Genomic DNA, 23,491 nt, shown 5'->3' with positions numbered 1-23,491 from the left:
CTTTAGGTCTGTGGCTTGCTTCCTGAGCAGGCTGAAGAATCTATATAGCGCCACAGCTAATGCTGTATCGGTAAAAATATGATTTGGCAAGTCGATGCTAAGAAGAAGATTGTGTAAAATTATAATCTGACAATGTCAACACAATGTCTTTGGAGAAAAGGCTGCGGTGAAGTTTTTTGCACCGCATCTTCTTCATCTGCGCTTTTGAAGTCGGCAGTAGACTTAGTTACTTACTTACGTTACTTTTAAGTATACTGATAGTACCTAGGCATAATTATTATTGCATAATTACGATTGGGGGCGATCATGGCCGATAAAATCGTCACAAAATCAACGTTAAGATCCCGGTAACCCGTGACACACTCACTGCCAGGCTAATTACTTACAATTGTGAGGCCAGACTACCAGTTTGGATAAGTCAGAGACTCGATACAGTGACTACACAGTGCTTTATTAACGGAACGTTAAACCTGCGTATAAAAAATTCACGATTTTATAAGAAAAAAATAAGTGTGTTCAATAATACAAAAAAAAAGAAACATACCGAAAAAGTAAAAAAAAAAACATGACTCATAGAAAGATAATTTATAAAAAAAAATGTTGCGACAAGTTCAGAACCTAGTATTTTTAAAGTCTAACATAATTTAAAATTAATATTACAAAAAATAATTACAATATCAGCTTGTACATGTTTCATTAAATAAATGATTATTTTTTAGATTTAGCTATTAGTGAATGATGACATAACCAAGTTATTATATTAATGTTAATTAGTTATCAACGTTGAAACTCCTGCTTTGTAAAGAAAATCTAATTACTTTCGACAAAGTGTAATGAACTTAATTATCAACTGCCTTGTAAAGAAAATCTAAGTCGAAAAAGAATCTCCCATTCTCCCTAAATACTGTCTGTTTTAATTTGGTTTATGTATTCTAAATTTATCTCTCGACTAAAAGCATTCCTTACGGCTATAAGGTGTTGGAGCCCATGAGCCCAACATCCGCTTTCCTGTTTATAATCTGAATAGCTGGGTAGTTCGATGAAATTAATTTAAATGTATAAAATGTTTAAAAACCAAAGCATAAAGTTTTATTACAAAATAAAAAACTAAAAAAAAACTAACTATATATTAATAAATAACGGTGAAAATGAGCTCGAAAGTGGAGTATCTGGACGTGAACAGCTTGGTGGAGATACTGAGGAAGTCTGATCTCCAGGAATTTGTGGAATTGGTGATTGAGAAGCAGATTGATGGGACGAAACTAATGGTAAGTATTACCTTTCTTTCTTTCTGATCTGAGCGTTTTCCTGGTTCGTTCCTCAACTTTGAAACGTCAGATCTCGGGACTAATTTTTCTTCTTCTTCTGAGAGAGAGAGAGAGAGAGAGAGGGAGAGAGAGAGTACGTAAGGCATCTAGCGACCGTCAGAATGGAAGCTTCCGTATGTGTTATTTCTAACACTGATACATTTTTATTTTATTTTTAATTCTCTAAGAACTAATTTTTTGGTTGGTAAAAAACAGATTATTTGCAACAACTTGAGTTTACAGTGTGATATCTTGCATCTTGCACTGGCTGTGGGTATGCACAGGATGGACACTATCATCCCACAAAACAAAAAGTTATAAATAAAAGTAACATTATTGTTTTCATATTTATCCGAGTTTATTATGAAAGTCCAATTGTTCAATTCGTCCACTGGGAATAATTTTTAATTTAAACAAAAGCTAAAATACGGGTCACATTTCAAAATGATCGAGTTCAGTCCGTCTGTACCTAATGATATTTATTACATTTGTAACTAGTAAAAATAAGTTTCAAAAAAATACATTAAAATATATTGACTATATTTTAAATGTGATTAGGTATACAATTTGACACAGTTTTTATTTAAAATAATTTTTTTGTTATCAACTTAGGTTAATACTATAATGCAATACAATTTTCCCTGAAAGCCTTTTTATTTATGTAGCACTAGTGTTGTGGTCAATCACTACTGAAAAAACATCGATAAGTTTATTCATATTTATTTATTATTTATTAGGAAGTTTGTTATATTTATTACTAACACCTACACAGGTAGGTATTAGTAATAAATATAACACAGGTCCCACCACCTGCACGCTGAAGGATTTGAATGACGCTATAGATACTTTGTTTTTATTCAAACTAATATTAAACCTTACGCCATTTTAATAAGGTTTACTTTTAAAAGATACGACACAGCCATTCGCGCATGCTGTTGAAATTTATTTTAAACTTTAAAGTGACGTGATAAAGTTTAGTTTTGATTTGTTGGTCATTTTATGAATGTGACAGTAAATTATATAGATGGTGTCTTATTGGTCTTCTCTAATATGATTCGCCATCGACACGCCAATAAGAAGAAAAATTCGTATATATTCATTTGTTATTCTAGGACATAGTCTACCCCGTGTAGGTACCAAATTTCACAGCAATCCGTTCAATAGATTTTGCATGAAAGAGTAACAAACATACATGCTCACAAATTTTCGCATCTATAATATTACTAGCTGCGCCCCGGAGCTTCGCTCCCGGGATAAAAATGTGTGTCATTCCTTTTTTGTTAATTTTTTTTAAACGTACCTATATATGTTCGTATAATTACACTAAATTCTTTAAAATTATTGACTGAATAGGACAGAGGAAAACATAACTTTTGATCTAGTGCATCTTAATCGGTGCATCAGTGGAATTAAAGATGTATCACAATACATCTCTAATTGCACATTTGTTTTGACTCACAATTTAATGGATTTTTTGTCGATATGTATGTATTAACTGACAACACTAAGCAGACGAATTCTCAAGTTCACTAGTACATTCACATACTAAGTACCTACTCTAGATTTAGATTTCTAAATAACCCGTCTGGGAATAAATTTGCAATACAACAACAGTAGGTTTAGTATGTCACGCTCAAACGCATAAATCTTCATATCAAGTCTTCAGTAGGCATCTATTTAAATATTTTTTTAATTCGATAGTATTTTATTGATTGGCCAATTGTTATTCATACATGATAGATCTATTTTCTATAAAAGAAGCCGTGGATCGAAAGATGTGAACTTAGTTATTATAATTAGGTATATAAGGTCAAGTCGATCTATTTTTGACGACCTCGGTGGCGCAGTGGTAAAGTGCTTGCCTCTGAACCGAGAGGTCCCGGGTTCGATCCTCGGTCGGGTCATGATGGAAAATGATCTTTTTCTGATTGGCTCGGGTCTTGGATGTTTATTTATATATGTATTTGTTATAAAATATAGTATCGTTGAGTTAGTATCCCATAACACAAGTCTAGAACTTACTTTGGGGCTAGCTCAATCTGTGTAATTTGTCCTAATATATTTATTTATTTCTTTAAAACGTAAAAGATTTATAATATTGATATATGATAATAACTTACGTAATAATTTAAGACAGAAGGTCCTTTGGTGATTTTTACAGCATGTTTTTGATGGCATATCAGTTTCTATTAAAATCCTATATCTACTACTGTGGCGTAATTGGTCAAGATCATTTTAATTTTTCATCAAGAAATAAAACATAGACCCATTAAGTATTATTCAAGTATCTTGGATAATATGATAAAAATGAGTCCACCTACTGTAGGTCTTTCTGGGTATCTTTTTTCATTTGCTGAAGTCATTCTGTTAGCTATAATAAAGTGCCTGTACTTAAACATTGTGAAAGCTCTATCGTCCGTAGTTAAGTGCCAGCTTATGTCGTCAAGTTATACTAAGCTTTTAAACATAAATCGATTGCTCGTAGTCTCTCTCATCTTCACAGGTTGCATTTGGGTCTGTGACGCTGCGAAGCTCGATATAAGCGTAAATGAGTTATTACTTTTATGAAAGGTTTTATTACTTACAATTGCCGAGTTATCGATAGCTGCTATTGTTCTGCAATCCTACTTAATATTATAATTGCAAAAGTTTGTGAGGATGTATGTGTGTTGTGTGTGTATGTTTGCTACTCTTTCACGCAAAATCTACTGGACCGATTGTTATGAAATTTGTTACACGGGTTAAATATATAATGGAATAACACATAGGCTACTTTTTTCTCGAAATTCCCACGGGAGCGAAGCCCCGGGGCGAAGCTAGTATTCTATGTATTATCGATCGTAATATTGCAGATTTTTTTTCCAGTTTTTTAATTAGATACTTCTTTCATTACTCGCAAGCAAGGCAAGCACTTTACGACGACCTCGGTGGCGCAGTGGTCTCTGAACCGAGAAGTCCGGGGTTCGATCCCCGGTCGGATCATGATGGAAAATGATCTTTTTGTGTTTGGCCCAGGTCTTGGATGTTTATCTATATATTAATTTGATATAAAATATAGTATCGTTGAGTTAGTATCCCATAATACAAGTATAGAACTTACTTTGGGGCTAGCTCAATCTGTATGATTTGTCCTAATATACTTAGTTGTAATATATTTATTTATTACTAATCTTGAGACAGGTACATGATTTTTGTTTACATCAACAGCAAACAACGTAAACAAAATATCGTTCCGTCAACAACCTGCCAATCCAAGATAAATCCGGGGCCCCGACGGGAAAACTTTTTTAATTTAACCTATTAGTTCACACCGTCTGACCCCCACTGTTTGCTTCCCTTCTTTGCCCGTGGAACATCAATCCAACCAACTGATTCGGAAAGTTCGCCAATTTTAAACGTAAGCTAGCTAGCCGCTGCCACAGCCACAGATCATCATCATCAATTAATTTAAGAACTTTGTTCTTGTCGGTGGAGCAGTTTTCATCAATAAAGAACAATCAATAAAGTATAGATAAAAGAATAATATTATTTTATTTATGGCCACAGCTAAATTGTCTGTGGCTACTATTACTACTATACTGTAGCTATATTAGTGAAATTGTGTCATTCCGATTAACTGGCACACTAAAATGTTTTAGGTATCATCCAACGGTTTAGTCCGTTCAGGGCTATATGTATAGGACCTGTCTATAGGACCATTCCATATACTCGATCGGCAAAAATAGCATTTTACAGAGGGTTAACGTCAAGCAGACGGCCAGTTGTAAAATCACAGTCAAATAGTTTTTATTTTACGCTTTCATTCTTCATTTATTCAATTTAGCATGATATATACATCACTTATTGACGTCAAAAAATTACTTAAACTAAGTCTACTGCCGACTTCCAAAGCGCAGGCGAGGAAGAAGCGGCGCAACAAACTTCACCGCAGCCTTTTCTCCAAGGACGTCAATTAACAAATACAGGTCTTATACATATATTAAAAATTAGGAGGACGAATTTATATCATTATTAAGAATGTCAAAATTTGAATGCATAATTAAAAAAAAAATGTATTTCCAATAAAATTATTGAAAATTGTCATACAAAAAAATATATAAATAAAAAGTTAAATGTACAAAACGTACGTAATAATGTCATAAATCAATTATATTTTAAATAGTAGTGATCATAATTGCTAATTAACTAATGTAGGCGCCTACAGATGTTTGCGGACATACACAGCTAGTTCATAAGAACTATGGAATACATGTGATTTTTACTCCAAAATATTTACGTTATGGGGGCGTCAAGAAACGATCCTAATTAATATGACTTAAAATCAAAATATTTCAAAATATCAGTCATTATTTTATAGTAAAAAAATAAAATAATAAATCCGAAAGCCATCAACAAACATGACTTAAAAACTTTTACTCCTTCGAGAAATAAAAAAAATAAGTTATGTGTACCTCCAACGCAACTTCCAAACCTATTTGCATCATAATTTCCAGGGTGTCACCGAGGGACTCGTGAAGCTGTGGAGACCGAAATCTGACGCTAAGAAATTAATTTCGTTCATTCAAGACTTGAAACTCGATTCAGATAAATATCTAGCAAAGTTAACAGACGATAAAGAAATGGAACTTCCTATTGAATGCCAATATCAAACTGTTCCATCGAAAAAAGTTAGAGAAGAACAGAAAGCTTCGACATCGATGTCGAATATTGACGATATATTAAAAAGGTTGGTACCGGCTAAGAGTTTTTTGTATAGACACCAACAGACATTAGAGAAACCTAATTCATCCTATCTACCCATGGATAATGGTAGGAAGACTCGAAGATTATTTAGACTAAGCTACGATTACCCTGATATATTTTCAAGATTTTCTAAAAACGAAACCTTTGATGACCGTGGATATTATTCAGTTAAAACTAACAATATTTTCATTCAAAGAACGTATAAGAAACATGAATCTAGAACGAAATATAAAACCTTATCGACGACTGAAGAGTTCGATAAGTTTCCAGAAGATCATTTTTACGAAGATCTTTGTTACAACGATGTTAATAAAAATGAAGGTAATTCAGATAATCAAAGTCAAATTCATCATAATATGAAATCTGGTCTTGTAAAAATACAAGAGCTATTTCAGTCGTTTAGAATGCCTTTTTTTAAAAGACTCGACTCAGTAGAAGAAGACATAGACAAAACTAAAGATAATAAAGTTGATAAGGTAGAAAAAGAGGCAGATGTACATTTGTATGAGAACAGTGATAGTGTTGTAAATATGTATGACTCTGTTCGCGATATACCAACACCAATCGAAGTCAATTTGCGTCAGGCGTCAAATGTGAGTATGATTTAGTAAGATATTATTAGTTATAGTAGAAGTAATTTTGTGTGTTTGTCTGATAAAACTTTATTACATAAAAAAACACAAAGATTCAATAAACAGAAAAAGTAATTTTACTGAATGATAGCAGGAAAATTGCTTAAATACTAGCTTAAACTGTAAGTTATGTGGCTCTTTTTAGTATTCTGCACCTTCATTCTAATAATCCTATGTATTCTGATACCAATAAGTGCCTCCACACACGTTTCTATAGATTTAGTTTCTTTTTTATTTCTAAATTTTCTCACAAGTTACACTTCCAAAGGAATTAAGTTTTACTAGTTACGCTTGTTATTTTTCTATCTGTTACTTCCCTACGGAAGGATAAGCCCATTGAAAGTAAGAAGAGCCCAATGCTTTTTCTTCTTTGTCGAGTCGACCATCCTAATTGCAACATAAGCTTAAATTGTTTCGGATTTGAAAATATTTGCTTCGGCCAGCGCATTTTTATAAGCTTATGAAAATGCTATGTTGGTGAATGTCTCTCAACGTTCTATTCTCACATCTACAGACAAAACTCCCAGTAGAAGACTACTTGGAGCCAGTACAGCTGAACAAGGACTACTGCAGCATCGAGGAGAGACCAGAGAGACGAGACGACTCACTGCTCAGATATATTAGAAGCATGTTTGAGACTCGCTTTGGATTCAGAAGAGGTAAGAGTTTCACAACACACAGCTTAGAGGAGAAATTAGAAAAAATGCCGAAAAGAACTGAAATCTAAGTTCAGTCAAAATTATTTAGAATGATGTACGTCACTTATTGACATTAATTTTGTGATGTCAATAAATTTTATATAGTATGGAATTATAGTAGGTATGCGTATAAAGTACCTACTAATTCTATGGTCTAATGCCGACTTCTAAAGAGCAGGTAAAGAAGAAATCGGGGCAAAAACCTTCTTGGATTTTGTATGTAAATTAATGAATTCATCATAAATCATGTATGACTCAACGTCAGTCGCGATAATGAAATGATCAGCGAATGCGTGACGGGATTTATTGGATTTGGTAATTTCATTGAGCCGCGGTGGCTGGCAGTCTATTACACCGTTACGAACATGCTATTCAAAATATGCTTCTTCATTTTACATTATTAAAAAAAATCCGTTGTCAGGAAGCATTACAATACTTACTGATAAAAAATTATACATAAATTTATATTTAAAAAATGGTAAGCCCTTCTGGCATAATAGGGACCAACACTGTTTGAATGAGTTTCTTTCGGTATTTCTTCTCAGCAGTGGTCGTTCCGAAATGCTACTAGTTTGTAGCTTTGGTAAACATAATTTAATTTAGAATATGATGTGAAAAAGTGTCTGTGAAGGCCTAATTTCTGAATAAATGATTTGATTTTGATTTTGGAGGCAGCAATACTCCAGTAACTTTTTGATCCAAGGTACAAATACCTCGTAATACTTAAGAAAGGTCGAGTATGGAAAAAGAGATTGCTTCAAAAAATTCGTAGCAGTGCGGTTTTCAGTAATATCTACAACTTCATGGTCTAAGTAGAGATTTGAAGTTTCTGTTTTACAGACAACATTCGGTCGTAGCTCTAGATCATTGTAAATCTATTAATCTATTAGAAATTTTATTTGTGTAAAAGTGCCTGTCAAGGTAATTTTTAAAAAATATTTTTGTGTCTATTTTTTTCTAAAAAAAAAAAATTCATCTGCTATTTTCTAAGCGCAAGTAAAGTAACGAAAAGTTACGCCGCACTTCCCTATTGACAGCTTTATATTATATCCGGTTCTCATATGACTTACATATATGTATCCGATACAACACGACGCTCTCTTTCAGTTGGCTCCTTCGACCTCCCTGGACCTCTTCTTCTTTTCACCTTTCCTTCAAGAATAATTTAAGTAGCCAATCATTCTTTCCCTCCTATTTTCTATTTAGATAAAATATAGACAGTTAATTTTGCCGTGGACTACACTAATATTTAGGTGAACAATGCCCGCACGCCACACCTGTACAGTATGTACACCCCACGTCACAAGTTCAGTCTCTAATTAAACCGAAGTACGTCGCAAATATTCGCCGTCATACCTCTCTGACCTATATTGTTAGAGTTTAGTTTACATACAAGTTAGACGTGAGTTATTTCGTATTACGTTAGAAATTAATAGATACAAGATTTTTCATTGAAAGGTTTGTCTTTAACGTATATGAATTATATGCATCGTCCTATATGCTGTAGTCCACACCTTTGAGAATAACTCCAATGTATATGAATTTGATGGACGAAGGTTTTCTGTCTCAGTTTTCAGATTATACATTAATAACATTATGTTTAGAAAGACTAATTCAATTTCTCTAATATTCACAAAAAAAATAGGAAAAAGAAATTATTTTAATTGCAACATTTAAAAAAATATGTACGGTGTAACCCGCGGTGGCGGAAATAATGCCAAACAGGATTATTCGTCACATCACTGATATCCTGGGAGCTCATTCGCAGTTTTTTCGATCATATATGCTTACAATGTTACACACATAATATAATACAGTTTAATTGAGATCGCTGGTTCTATATGGATTTGTTATTGTTACAAAACAGAATTTTAATTTTAGTAGCTGGCCTGTGAGAATATTTGAATATTTTTTTTTTCACATTCGCATAAAGACGTTAATTTAAAAGATTTATAACAGCTAATGTCGGTAATGTCTGTACTATGTACTATTCCATAAGGTGATCCCACACAGCAACAAAATTTTGTCTCTTTTTTAACATATTCTTGACAAAAGAGTGTCAAAGACAGCAACAAAAATTTTGACGGAACTTATAATTTTTAAGTGTTGACGAGTGAAATTTTGATTACATTTATCTAATGGATTCCGATAAAATGAAAAATCACCAAATTGAGAAACCTTCAAGTAAATTTACTTAATTAAACCCGAATAATAAAGCAAAAATTATTACCAAAAAAATCACAACTTGTTCAATTTGTCAAAATTTTCACAGAACTTTAACAAATTGTGTTTGAGGTTCACTCAGTTCTAGCTGAATTTTCGTGTACCGCTAACGTCACGTCAGTTTTTACAAATTCATTGGAAAATCACTTTTATTACCTATACCTATGTCTATGCTGAACTCACATGAGGTCGACTGTCGACTATCCAAGCAATGTTACATTTTTTTTTCATACATTTTATTTTTGTACATCCTGCAGCACACTATTCAAAACGAATTTATTAGAAATTAGTCTTTGTTACCGCGACATAAAGATCTTTGTGAACATGACGTGTGGTTGACTGTACCTGAGCGATAGTCATAATCCGGTTCCCGTCTATTCCCAGTTTCACATGTTCGTCGTTATCATTTTATATTTTCTGACAGTCACATGCGCTACACGTGTGTAGGGATGCGCCTTGCGAGTGTAGTTTTCGATATTTATCGACAATTTTTATAACCTTTAAAAACGAACAAGACAAATGCTAGGATAAAACAATATAAATTAAAAATTGTATAGTGACATGCTCTATGCTCGTTAAAATTATAAAGGCTTGGCTGTCATATTTCATTAATTATAAGTCTTTATCAAATAATAATTTATAGATAGTTTGCGGCCCGTCCCGGCTTTGCTCGCGTAAAACCGTAATATTTTTTAAACTTAAACCTGAGGAAAATCTTCGTCTCACTTTCTAATGCTGAAAACCGTACAAAAATCTTACAAGTCAAGTTTATCGCGTTCATACAGACAGACGCGACAGGGGGACATCTTTTTATAATATGTATGATAATTTTACCCTTATATAATAAGTAGTAAATAGCTTGTTCTTAACTATACCGGTGACTGCAATATTATTTTTCACCATCAGTTCTACTCTATATTACTTTTAAGATTATTAATACATTATGATGCATTTAATTAAATATTACATTAAAATTAGATATTAGAATAAAATATCTTCGTGAATATCTTAAAATTATAAAGTTTATCGATAAAATTGATATCTTATACTATCCAATCACTACGAAACCCAGGGTAAAGTGTAGTAAAAAATAAAATAAAAGTCACATTCATAATAAGTGAAATGAAACAAAAGTTTATGAGACAATTGTGTGTGTTTGTTTATTCCTCTGTAGTCTGTCCGTCTTTACGAGTGATTTTGTATTGTGGTGCGAAGATAGTGTGAATTTAATAGAGTGGTGAACGAAGTGAAATAGAAGTGAACAAAAATATTTTCGATAGAAGTGATATGATTACAAATCCAAAACTTTATTACAAAGCTTCACAGGCACTCATCAGCCATTTAAACGTCCCCACTGCTGGGACACAGGCCTTCCTTATCGATGGATAAGGAGTATGGGCCATGACCCTCCACGCGGGCCCATCACGGGTTGGCGGATTTTAACGATCGTAAATACAACCGTATCTTCCGAAGCACCTAAATTTTATCGATAAGTCCGCTGTACAGTTGTCCTTTGAGTTTCCCAATTCTTGGCTCTGTCTACCCCATATGGGATTCGAGTGAGTTTTTGCTAACACTGATGTCAGATTTTATTCAAGTCGCCTAAAGGCATCTGACATGACTTTTTACGACTACCTACCGCCATCTAGCGGCAAGTAGTTGCATACTAAACACATTAATAACCTAAACTGTCCACCAATGCGCAGGGTTTCTCATCGGAAGCAAGTGGTGGTTTCGACGACGATCGCGGTGACGACCTCCATGGCGTAGTGGTCCTCACGCCCGCCCGCTATCTATAGGTCCTGGGTTCGATTCCCAGCGAGGACAAATATTTGTACCTGTGATCACAAATATTAGTCTGCGGTCCTGGGTATGTTGTGCCTATGTTTGTGTCGATCAGACCCATAGTGTTGTCCATTTATTTATAATCTGATCTTTAGTTGTTTTCATCGACCCATTTAAAGTCGTGATACTATATGTGCCACAAAAACTTTTTTAAAGTCTTGGTTCTGTTTACCCCGTAAAGCATAAAGACGTGTAGCATAGATATAGGAGACAGACGCTGACTCACAATGTGACTCATGACCAGGGATCAGAGTCAATTAATTGTAATTAGTGATATTGAGCAAGGCGCCACATGTCGAAATATAATGATGTTTGTCTGTATGTCCGTGCGTTCATGTATTTCGTAATTCAAAAACAAAATATAGACCAGGTACCTCTAGAAGATATCCATTCGACCGAACGTCACTTTGGAATAAAATTTGCACAAGAAGGTGTCCAGACTCCAGATTTATTTAATTAAGACAAACAAGAAATGAACATTGGAGAAAATTATTAATCATGGTTAACATAAACGTGAAAATGTGACGTTACAATACCAGAAAAAGACAAAGTGATTATAAAATGGAAGAAATCAAGTGACAATGTGTTGGTGGATAAAAGTGGGCGCGCCTCTCGTAAACAACCTGCTCCTCAGACTCGGAGACGCTGCGGTGGACTGTCTTTACCGTCTGGTGCACTGCGTCACTGAAGTCGTCACAGGTAAGCTTGCAGCTCGTGTTTTGGTAGGTTTCCTGGAATCCCCATGATAGGGGAGACCTTCTTCTCTATCTTTGCGTCGAAGGCGTGACTAGCAATCGTGAAGTAAAAACCGGAGTTTTACCTAGATTGTAATGTCAAACCGCTCCATTACGGCAAGAAACTTTATGCTGGCTCCACAAAAAGTTGTGTCAGTCCGATAGTGTGTAGTCGGCATTATATGTAGATATACGTATAGATACATATTTAGTACTAGCTGATGCCCGCGATTTCGTTCGCGTGGCGGAACAATTTTTGACAAGGAGTTAAAATTATTACAGTTTAATTATACTGATAAAGCGTAATGATACCTATAATGATACATATAGAAGATGTACATCAGACTGAACTATATATCCTATAGTTTAGCTCGACCATTATGACTCTTCTTCAGGTGTTCCAGATCTTCGATTTTTATACATCAACAGGAAATGCTGATCAGACTGAACAACTTTTGTTAAGGCGTCATTTACTATAGTTGGACCATCATAGGTTTGCATCAGGTGTTCTAAATTTTCGATTTTTATACCTCAACAGAAAATGCTCATCAAAGTGAACAATTTTTGTTAAATTGTTATTTGTATACGTCAGCTGATAAATCATCACGATATTTTCATTCGGTGGCAAGTGTCGGAATGTACATTGTACAGACCTACCTAGGTACTTTAAGTTTAGAAGTTAATTATGTGACATGAGTCAGATACCAGCTTTGTAAAATTAATAATGAAAATAAAAACTATTATGTATTAAACTATTTGTGTAACGTATTACGTTGCCAGTTTGTTTGATGTTTGTTCTTGTTCAAGTGTTTTTATTTCGCGTGTTTAGTTTATATTAATGACTGGAAGAGTTACGGGTGCTATGTAATGCTTTTGACTATTATTATATAGGTATATGGGTTCGCATTATTGTTACTTAATCAATATCGTCGAATAAGAGTGTCAAATATACCTAAGTTAATACCTTTACTAATTATCGTTTCCACATCCAACATACGGAATTTTAGAAAATTATCCTGGATCCATCATTTTATGGTTATTATCATGGAACAGATGAAGCGTGAATTTAATAGAGACAGTAGTGAATAAAGTTCGGTCAAGTGTGAGTTCCACTCTTGTTACGTAAAATTCGATATTTTATGTACCCACTAAATTCAATTCAAATTCAAAAGTCACTGTTTTCGATATTTTCCTTTATGTATTGTAAACCCTTATTTCTTGCCCTTATCTCATGATTCCAGGTCAACGGGAGTCATAGGTTTTGATCGCCATATTAAATCGCAAAATTACTTTTTATTCACAGACAACAAAGAATGACCGTGCATTTGATATAATTTTCATTTCAAGGGGTTTTGGCTTTTGATATCAGTGAAACAATTTTATTTTTTCAGAAACCCACGAAACGCCATCAGAAGAATCAGATGACGATAAAGCTGCCTCTCCACCGGGCAAAAGCGAGGATCGCTCGCGGCACATGGCTGATCGTCCTTTGCCAGTGCCGGTGGAAAACGAGTCTTATTACATGAACATAGACCGGACCGAGGCAGAGAATGTACTCCTGGGGCAGCCAGATGGCACCTTCGTGCTTAGACCTTCCAGTCAGGTAAGGATACATCATCTCTTAGTTAAAAAAGCCTCAGGATTTTAGTCCGCCTTTTCAAGTGTTAATAGAGAATGTCGAGGCATTGTGGCGCGTGGTTCCGCCTTAGAATAGGACCACTCCATATTCATATTGTCCTACGAGGCGTCTAAGGGACAGTCTAGGCAGCTGATAGACTACAATAGCTTTACCAAGGAGCTGACGTTAGGCAGTAGGCCGGTTGTAAAATCACACAAATATTTGTACTAGTGATCGTGCATTTTTTGTGTCCATCGGACCCGCGATATAAGCTTTACGCTTAATGTGGGCCGTTGGGTGTTATTTATATCCTTCTGTCTGTATGACTTAGTTTACACATCTTATCCCAATAGTGATAAAACATTGCACATAATGTTAGCTAAACCACTTATTGTGAGTAGTACTGTGTTTGTCTGTAGCTCGTAACTCCGGCTCTCGGACAGTAACTAGATTCGTTAGCTCCGGACAAGACTACATACAGAGATAAATAGATCAGTCTGGTCGTATGTTTGTAGCTTAATATGATTAATATAGATAAATAAATATATTAGGACAAATCACACAGATTGAGCTAGCCTCAAAGTAAGTTATAGACTTGTGTTATGGGATACTAACTTAACGACACTATATTTTATAACAAATACAAGACCCGGACAAGACAATAGATAAACATCCCAGACCCGGGTTAATCAGAAAAAGATCACTTTCCATCATGACCCAACCGGGGTTAGAACCCGAGTCCTCTCGGTTCAGAAACCGAGTCGGGTTCGATCCCCGGTCAGGCCTCCGAAGTCGTCAAATAATAATATAGTTACTTACTTGTGAAACTCCAAAAACTCCTGCACTAGACAGCTAGTATCGAAGTCGTCAAATAATAATATAGTTACTTACTTGTGAAACTGCAAAAACTCCTGCACTAGACAGCATCATAAATAACGTTTCTTCCCTTTCATGTTTTTTTTATAATCTGACCCATCGTTCACTTTGGCAACTAAACTTACCTAAGTAAAGGGGACGATATTTTTTCGCTGTTTGGTAGACTATCTAGTAGTAAGAGAACGTTAACTGTACAATATATTACGTTATTAAAATCTATGTATAGTAAATAAAGTAGAGTAGAGTTAATAAAGGTATTTTTTAAATAAAGACATGAACATTTATAGACGTAATTTTTAGACGTCAATGAAGTGTATATTAAGTATATCAGCCTAAAGTGAATAAAGAATTTGAATTTATACAGACGAAGCGTGCGTGTTTTTTGAACCGACGGTGGTGGCAAGACAAAATTCAATTCAATTATTCCATTTTAACAATAATACATTGTGTCAGAATTACCATATAAATAATAATTAAATAATGTCCTATCCATACAACAAATTACAATACTTTAGGTAACATTTAGTGATACAACGTTCATATTCCCTTACATACATTAAAATTCAAATTGTCATTTAATCATAAGTTATATTTAACATTTAAGTTAAGTATCTCTATGAAATTTGTGTCATAAAGTTAGTTCATCTATCGCGTAAACCAGTGGTGGTTAAGTGTCCGCCTTGCGATCGAAAGGTCCCAGGTTCAAATCCTACACAACTCACATGAGTTTGTCTATCAATCATAGTTTTCATAGACCACCAATTTCTTCCGGTGAAGGAAAAACATTGTGAGGAAACTTGTGTAAATTGGTTACAGTACAGTTTAAGTTCACTAGTATGTACCTGCTGCGATTATTTGCCACTAGACACGGTAGGTGTCGTCAAAGTCATGTCAGGTGTCTTTAGGCGACTTGAATAAAATCTGACACCAGTCGAGGTGGTTCTTTCTCTCGTCGTGATACGAAATGTTATATATATGGGTAAAACTGATATATTGTATATGTGATTTCTTTTCCAGGCAAACCATGCGTATACCCTGAGCGTGTGCTGCTCCAATAAGGTCCACAACGTAGGGGTCCGGCGGCGCCCCGATGGTCGCCTTGCCCTGGGCTTTGCTAGGTACGTCGTGAATTTGCTTTTTTATCATTTTTTTTATTTATATATTAGCTGATGCCTGCGAATTCGTTCGCGTGGCCGAACAATTTTTGGTAAGGAGCAAAATTATTAGAGAAATTTAATTGTACAGACGTATGTTACGATACCTATACATAGAGATTTTTAAGGGGAACCAACAACATATAATCATAATTGTAGACAAAACAATATATTACAAGAACCCAAATCGTTTTCACCATACAAGTAGGGCTGTGTTAAATGCTCACTTATTTTTTGTCCAGCAATTCAGCGGACTTAGGCAATATTAGAAATAAAAACAAAAATCGGAATTAATTTTATATTTCAGATTTCCATCCATAATGCTAGTCTTTCTTTCTTTTCGAGTGTGTTATTGCTAACACCGGTGTCAGGTTTCATTCAAGTCGCCTAAAGGCATCGGACATAACGTTTACGGCTATATGGCATAGCATAAGTAGACAAATTTAATTAAAAACAACAGTTAGTTAATGCAAATTTTTCACTTCTGTTTGTCACGCTTTCACAGATAAAGCATTGAACCGATTTTACGAAATTTGGAAAAGATATATTATTTAATGGCTCGTAATCGAACATGGGCTACCTGCTATGCAGAGCTGCGGGCAACAGCTAAAATTAAAAAAAAAATTATCTTATATATCTTACGTTTACCCTACTCGGGTAGAAAATTTCATTAGTCGCAAAACATTTTTGGATAAGGTCGCAAAATGCAATTAGGTAGGTTGGTATTTGTATAGATACATACTTAAACATTAAAATATCTTCACTGAAAATTGCCCCTAGGCAAGGCAAATAGAACTGTTATTTATTTATCAACATCGTGTGTATGTACCGTGATGTGATTCCGATATAAATGAAATAAAAAATTATTCCGGCAAAAAATTGCTTGTTTGAAATCTCGTCTTTTATACTCTAGGTATAATAATAGAAGATCGGTTACTCATTTATGCTTAAATGAGGTGAGGTATGTATGTTAGAATTTTAGTATTGAAGTTTCTTTCTAGGAGAGGAGAACGCAGTTTCGCAGACGTCCCTTCATTATTGCGTCATCATAGAAGAAGGAGGTTGCTTCTAGTGGCTGGTGGAACAGTCATCGGAGCCACCACCTTGAATGAGACGCCGCAGTATTATCAGATGCCCAGTAACTTGCCTGTGGCTCCTTCGAAAGCTGCTGTAAGAAAATTATGAGCTAAAACTCTTGATTGTGTTTTTGCTAATATTTTTATTGTAGGATATTTAAAACAAAATATATATCGGCGCTTTTTTAAGTAGATAGTGTGATACTAGTGATCACTTTGACTCCAAACGGATAATGTAAAAATATATTAAGTCATTTGCTCTTATTTTTAAGAAAAGTTTAATAATTTTATTGCATAACTTTTCAAAAATTTAATTTCATACCATTACTGGCAATATAATTAATTTTAATTCGTATCGTTAAGTAGGTAACCCACGGCAACAAATCTTAACAAAAACCTTAGGTACACATTATAGATAATCTCAATTACTTTTTACGAGCTCCAAAATATTACTTAAACGTATCAAATATTTGTATTTAATATCCCAAAATAAGCAAATGTAATGTGTCTGCTAACATATTCATGAAAAATCTTGTTTACTTATAATATGAGAGAAATATTTGCCATCACATTACAGGAATTTCTTAGTCTAAGTATAATTATTATTGTATCTACCTACTTAGGTAGGTATATTAATATATGTGCGATATCAAATGTATGATGTTCAATAATTATAATTTTTGCAATAATTTGTACCTACCTTTTTTTAATGAATTAAAATGTTGAATGATATAAAGTTTTTTTTTTGCCCGTTATGAAAATAGGAAATGAGGAAACGGTGATGAGGAAGAGAGACAAACAGAAAATAGTTCTGTTTCATTCAATTTCAGAGTTTTTCGTAAAACTAAATCGTGTAAAAGAAACGTATCTTCGCTCAGGAGCAGCCTTGTCACAATGGCTCGACGTCAGCGCTTAATTAGTAATTAAAGGCAATGCCATAAAATTTCTTCTTAAGGGACGATGCTTCCACGTTCATTTCATTTGTAACTTTTTTTTGTACTATAAAAAAAAATCAGACTGAAAGAGAGAGGCGACATTTGAAGAATACACTCGAACAAACTTAAAGTTCTTAATTTTACTGACTTTTAGGGTACCCAATTCCAATCATCCTACTAATATTAAATACAAAAGTTTGAGAGGATGTATTTGTGTATGTTTGTTACTACTCTTTCACGCAAAATCTACTGGACGGATTGTTATGAAATTTTAATGTATATACCATATTTCATTTCAATTTCGTAAAAATCCAATTATGGAGTAGAAAAGCTATAATAAAAATACTATTATTCGTTACAAGCATTTTTTTTTGTTGGTCCTATAATTACATCCAATTTACTAGGGCTTCATTGCAGTAAGTAGATTTATTATTTGCTTTGAATTCATAGTAATTTTGTTGGTGATTGATGACTTTATATTCAGCAGGATATTTATTTATAGATAGTAATTGCTTTCTCAAGGTTTCTCAAAAGTCTAACAATATTAACGGCATTCATACTAAGTTATAAGTTAATTTTTATTTATTTTGATGGCCACAGCTAGATATTCGCACGTATTCAATGAGCATTTTGCGTATTTTACTGCGCTTAGAACTTATTTAATTCGGTGTTTTCGTATGTTTTGCTTGTAGGCTGAATGAAGGAACATAAAAGTATTACAAACAATTAACGCCAGTCTGGGAACAACTGATAGATCGTAGCACCTGCTCCTTCCGCTTAGATTGTAAAAGGCAACCAAGGGAAAGGAGCTTCTTTGCGTGTCCTCTCCAAAGATAAAAGGGCTATTAACTGGGGATTCCTATTATAGGCGATATCTGTCGCTATTTGTTCTCAATTCTATCAATATACTCGCTATGCAGTTAAACGTGGTCTCTGTCTAACCCGCAATTAAATACATGCTACTTATTTCTATGAAACATCTTTTTACATAAATTTTAAAAATACTTTTGAGTGAGTAAAATAATAACATAAAGAGTGTCCCCTTAAGTATTACTGAGCGCGTTTTTAATGATAACATTTTAAGGCGTTAATATGCTTCATCTGTTATCCTTTGTCCTCGACTCTTAAAATTAAATATGGCGTGTAAAAGCGGACGCCATTTTGAAAATGGCCGCTTACCTGTAACGGCTAATTGTTCACTTTATTATCTGGCATGTAATAGAAATCAAAGGTTTTAACGATATTAATGATAAAGGGCTAGTTACAGAATAATCATAAAATGTTTACTGGTGGACAGTCCCGGTTCGCTCGAGTAAAAACATAATAATTTATACATCTTAAACATCTATTGGTGAAAACAGCAAAATTCATGCAAAAAAAACATTGAAACACAAAACCGAAGTGCTTTTTGATGAATTTATTAATTACTTATATTGTTTATGACCAAAACGATAACTTGATAATTTGTTTGATTGTACGAAAAGTTAAAAATGTTACGAAGTGGAGTTGAGACCGCGACGTAGCCGTAGGCCCATTTGAGCCGCCATCTTGAAGACAAACAACAAAGTTGGGTTTTGATTAAAAATTTGAAATTTTCTTAATTACTTAATGGAATGTTTGTGGTAAAGTTTACGATCTGCTCAAATTGAAGTACTTTTAATATATTCTCCTTTCTTTCATCTTTACGTGTTCTCAGTACAGCCAACTCATCAGCCTTCCCAAATTTATTGCAAACTAGCTGCTATTACCGTGCCATAGAAGTTCAAGCAGGATAACAAGTAGTTTGTAGCTTAGAATATGACGTGAAAATGTGTCTGTGAAGGCCTAATTTCTAAATAAATGATTTGATTTTGATAACTCGATGTGTTTTTGATTGTATTTTGATTGTTAACCTTTAAATTTGTCTATGATTTACAACCGCTGCCTGCTTTAACGTCAACTATTTTTGGGAATGCTATTTTAGTCTTTCAGCTTTTAAGGGCACCTTACTCGCCCTCGTACAACCTCCACATGAGGATGATGAGGTGGAGGATGAGGTGATCCTGATTCCAGGGCTAGTTTTCCTGAAAAACTTTTCCCAGAGGAATGAACATTTCGTAATAAAATATGTGTTAATCCAAGTTAAAATTATTAAGGAACATAAAATATAACCAATCAAAAATTAAGTCTATTACCCGAACAAACATTATATTATTTACCTCTAAAAACGAATCAGAACTTGTGAGAAACATCTACATACTTGTATCAGAGTGTCTATTCTACAAACATTAGTAATTGCCGCTTGTCATTGGCTTTTTAATAGTATTTTTATTGTGTGTAAATAAGAGCTACTATCGGAATCGTATCTCAATCGTCGAGATAAGATATTGGTTTATCGTCAGCAGAATCTACAAGTTCACAAGTCGTGTCAGGTAAGCAAGCTTCGGAAAGCTCTAGAAATTAATTTAACTTATCCAACAGTTAAATTGCGGATTATATTTCCACTTTACTCCATAGATTATATTTGTATTTAGATTGAGAACTACTGTCAGTGAGTAAGGTGTTTTACTATATTATAGGCGCTACTTTGAAACATATAACACCTAGTACGTCATTGCGTCCACACGCTCTCTTTTTTACACGCTGTGTACACGATATGGGAAAAAGAGACAGCATGTGGACGTTAGTTTAAGGTGCCACGTGTTTGTATGTCTCGTGGTAGGGCTTCCGATTTACTTTTTAAAAGTTACATCAATATTTTTTTGAAAGTTGAAGCATTTATTCAGATTCTACGTATAGGTAACTTTTGCCCGCGGCTCTGTCTGTGTGAGTTTTCCACGTGTTTATTTTTCTCTGTATGCAAAATTTCAAGACGATTGGTTGCCTAGATAAAGTGTGGATATTTAAATATAAGTTCAAAGTAATTAGGGTATTATATATATATATATATATATATATATATATATATATATATATATATATGGACAAATCACACATACTGTAGCCCCAAAGTAAGACTCGAGACTCGTGTTATGGTATACTATATAAATGTACGTACTTAAACAATACACACAGACATTTACATCCTACTAACATCGAAGACGTAGGTCAATATGAAAAAGATCGTAATTCCATTTTGTCCTGAGCCGGGACCGAACCCGGTACCTCTAGTGCAGCTGTCAGGCGTGACCATTTGGCTACAGAGACGTCATACTATACTTTAGCATTACAGTTTACGCATAACTTTTAAGCATAATAATATTTAGGCACAATCTTCGATTTGTTTGATATTATTATAATATTTGATTTGCAATATTTGATACTAATTGCATCCCATTGACAATATTTGCACTAGTTTGTTCCTGAACTGATAAAGGTATGCAATGAATGTCAGAGTTTATCAGAGAAAGTATAGTCACGAGAAAACACAGTGATTTATAGTAAGATATCAATCACACACACTCGATCACAATCATGTTTCAGTATACCTTATGACCATGTACTTTATTGTGTACTTACACCGTTATATTACTGATAAAAAATTATACAAACATGTATATTTAAAAAATAGTAAGTGTTTCTGGCATGATAGGGACCAACACTGTATGAATGCGTTTCTTTCGGTATTTCTTTTCAGCAGTGGTCGTTCCGAAATGCTAGTAGTTTGTAGCTTTGGTAAATATAATTTAATTTAGAATATGATGTGAAAAAGAGCCTGTAAAGGTCTATTTTCTGAATAAATGATTTTGATAATCATCATCACAGGCCTTATCCTCACGGCTGAGACTGAGGGGCGTGACCGTGACTAGGGCCCCAGCCGTGGCCTTTCCTGGCCAAAGCGAACTTGTGTTTGCCAATATTAATACAAAGTCACTAACTTTTGCCCGTGACTCCGCCTATGATTTCCCACGGGAACTATACTTTTTTATACTTTTTTCCGGATTGGTTGAGTAGACAAATCGCGAAGAGGTAACATAATTAAACTAAATTTAGCTTTTATAATATTAGTGAGTGAATAGGATTAGGAAGTTAGTACCCGGTGAAACTAGTGGACTCTGGGCTCCGATGCTTTGCGTCAGAAGAAGAAACAGAGAACAATCTCAGATGAGAATGAGAGGATTACGCTTACTTAGCCACTTACAAGCTCAACACAATGTTCCATTGCGCTCCTCATACAAAATACTCATTACAAGCCCAGCCAGTACACACACATGAACAAAGACATGAGAACATTATTTAGACGTATTTCCTGTGGGACCCCAGGCATATCCCTTTATTATTACTGTCACAGTGACACATTTCCTTGGGACAACATATATTGAGCTGAGGTGGAAGGGGCAAAGATCAGAATAGTAGAAATTTTTAATATGTGTTACATACACTTTTGAGAAGTTTTTAAAAAAAATATCAACTTTTACTAAGTAAACATTTTTATTGAGAGATATGTTTTTTTCATCTCACAAAATCTAGTAAACTGTCGTGTTTGATTTAAGTTTCACCGTTTGGCTCTAACATGCCTTAGGATAAGCATTTATTTTGCAAGGTGTCAATGAATTTAAAATTTTAAAATTTCAGGGGTCTTACCACCATCTCTTAACGCGATCCACTTTACGACCTAAACTGAACTGCATCGCAAATTCGTACCATCGACTTAATTTTTAGTATGAATGCGATTCGTTTTAGTTGCCTAAATTGAACTGAGTTGCATTGGAATCGTTCTGTAAAAGTTGATGGTAGGCCTACTGTACAGTCTTAAATGCACCAACCATGGAATTAGCAGTATAAGTGCAATTTGACTTGTTCGTCCACGGAAATCATTATGTCATATGACGAAGAAAATACCATTTTTTACAAAAATGCCATTTTTGATACAAGCTTTTATTTTTGCCAGAGAGACTTAATTGCATTCAATGCGTGACAAAAAAGATTTTTTGTTTTTTTTTTTCTTTATAAATAAGCGTGTTTTTTTCTTTCTTTCTTTAATAGTGTATCATATGTCCCGTCTACACTTCCCTAATCACCAGCATTGCGCTTCCAATACCCATTGATCTGCGAGCAGCCGTTATAGCGTGGGCTACTCTGAATGTTACACGGCGGGCTTAGCGGAAATGTTTATAGCTCTCTCTCTCTCTATCAGCTGATCGGATTTCCGGATTCTTCATCAGCCATAAAGCGTTATCGAGTACGCTTTTCTAATTTATAATTGGCTGCCCGATCACAACAACATCGATTGCAATGGAGCCCTCACTTATAATATCAATTAGGATTACGATAATCCAAATCTGTATATTAAAATTAAATTCAAGAAAAAAATATTAATAACTGGCTGCGAACTGGGTCTTCGCTCCCGCTCGAAATTCAGGATCAAAAGTATTCCATGTCATTTTCTACCCGTGTACCAAATTTTATAACAATGCGTCCAGTATATAATGCGCGAAGAGGTAACAAACAAACATACAAACTTACTTTTGCATATATAATATTAGTTGGGATTGAGATTTCTTAGAAAACGAACATTATGTCAGTCAGTTCCAGAAAATAGATTTTAATACTTGAAATTATACTACGAAGAATTCTCTGGCGCGTGATATTGTTGGGAAATAACTCTAAGACAAGTCCCTTTAGTTTTCATTTACGAATTCATAAGACGAGTGCAAAGCAGAGAAAATTC

General features: G+C 34.3%; 1 protein-coding gene across 1 annotated transcript; it reads left to right on the top strand.

Annotated features, from left to right (window-relative positions):
* Positions 1-400: 400 nt before the first annotated feature.
* LOC128680383 (uncharacterized) lies at positions 401-17,636 on the top strand. The gene is made up of 6 exons (XM_053763489.2): positions 401-1,268; positions 5,801-6,643; positions 7,197-7,341; positions 13,574-13,785; positions 15,694-15,794; positions 16,832-17,636. The coding sequence occupies exons 1-6, from the start codon at positions 1,149-1,151 to the stop codon at positions 17,013-17,015; spliced, it is 1,605 nt and encodes a 534-aa protein (XP_053619464.1). The 5' UTR covers positions 401-1,148; the 3' UTR covers positions 17,016-17,636.
* The last annotated feature ends 5,855 nt before the right edge of the window (positions 17,637-23,491 follow it).

The sequence above is a fragment of the Plodia interpunctella genome, chromosome 24 (genome assembly GCF_027563975.2).
Source record: "Plodia interpunctella isolate USDA-ARS_2022_Savannah chromosome 24, ilPloInte3.2, whole genome shotgun sequence".
In the NCBI taxonomy this organism is placed as follows: domain Eukaryota; kingdom Metazoa; phylum Arthropoda; class Insecta; order Lepidoptera; family Pyralidae; genus Plodia; species Plodia interpunctella.
Note: the sequence above shows the minus strand (reverse complement) of the source record. Positions and strands in the feature narration are given on the sequence as shown.

Coding starts and splice junctions, on each gene's coding strand:
- LOC128680383 (XM_053763489.2), top strand. CDS start 1,149: ATGAGCTCGAAAGTGGAGTATCTGGACGTGAACAGCTTGGTGGAGATA. Junction 7,342..13,573: donor TCGCTTTGGATTCAGAAGAG/GTAAGAGTTTCA, acceptor TTATTTTTTCAG/AAACCCACGAAACGCCATCA. Junction 13,786..15,693: donor TGCTTAGACCTTCCAGTCAG/GTAAGGATACAT, acceptor TTTCTTTTCCAG/GCAAACCATGCGTATACCCT.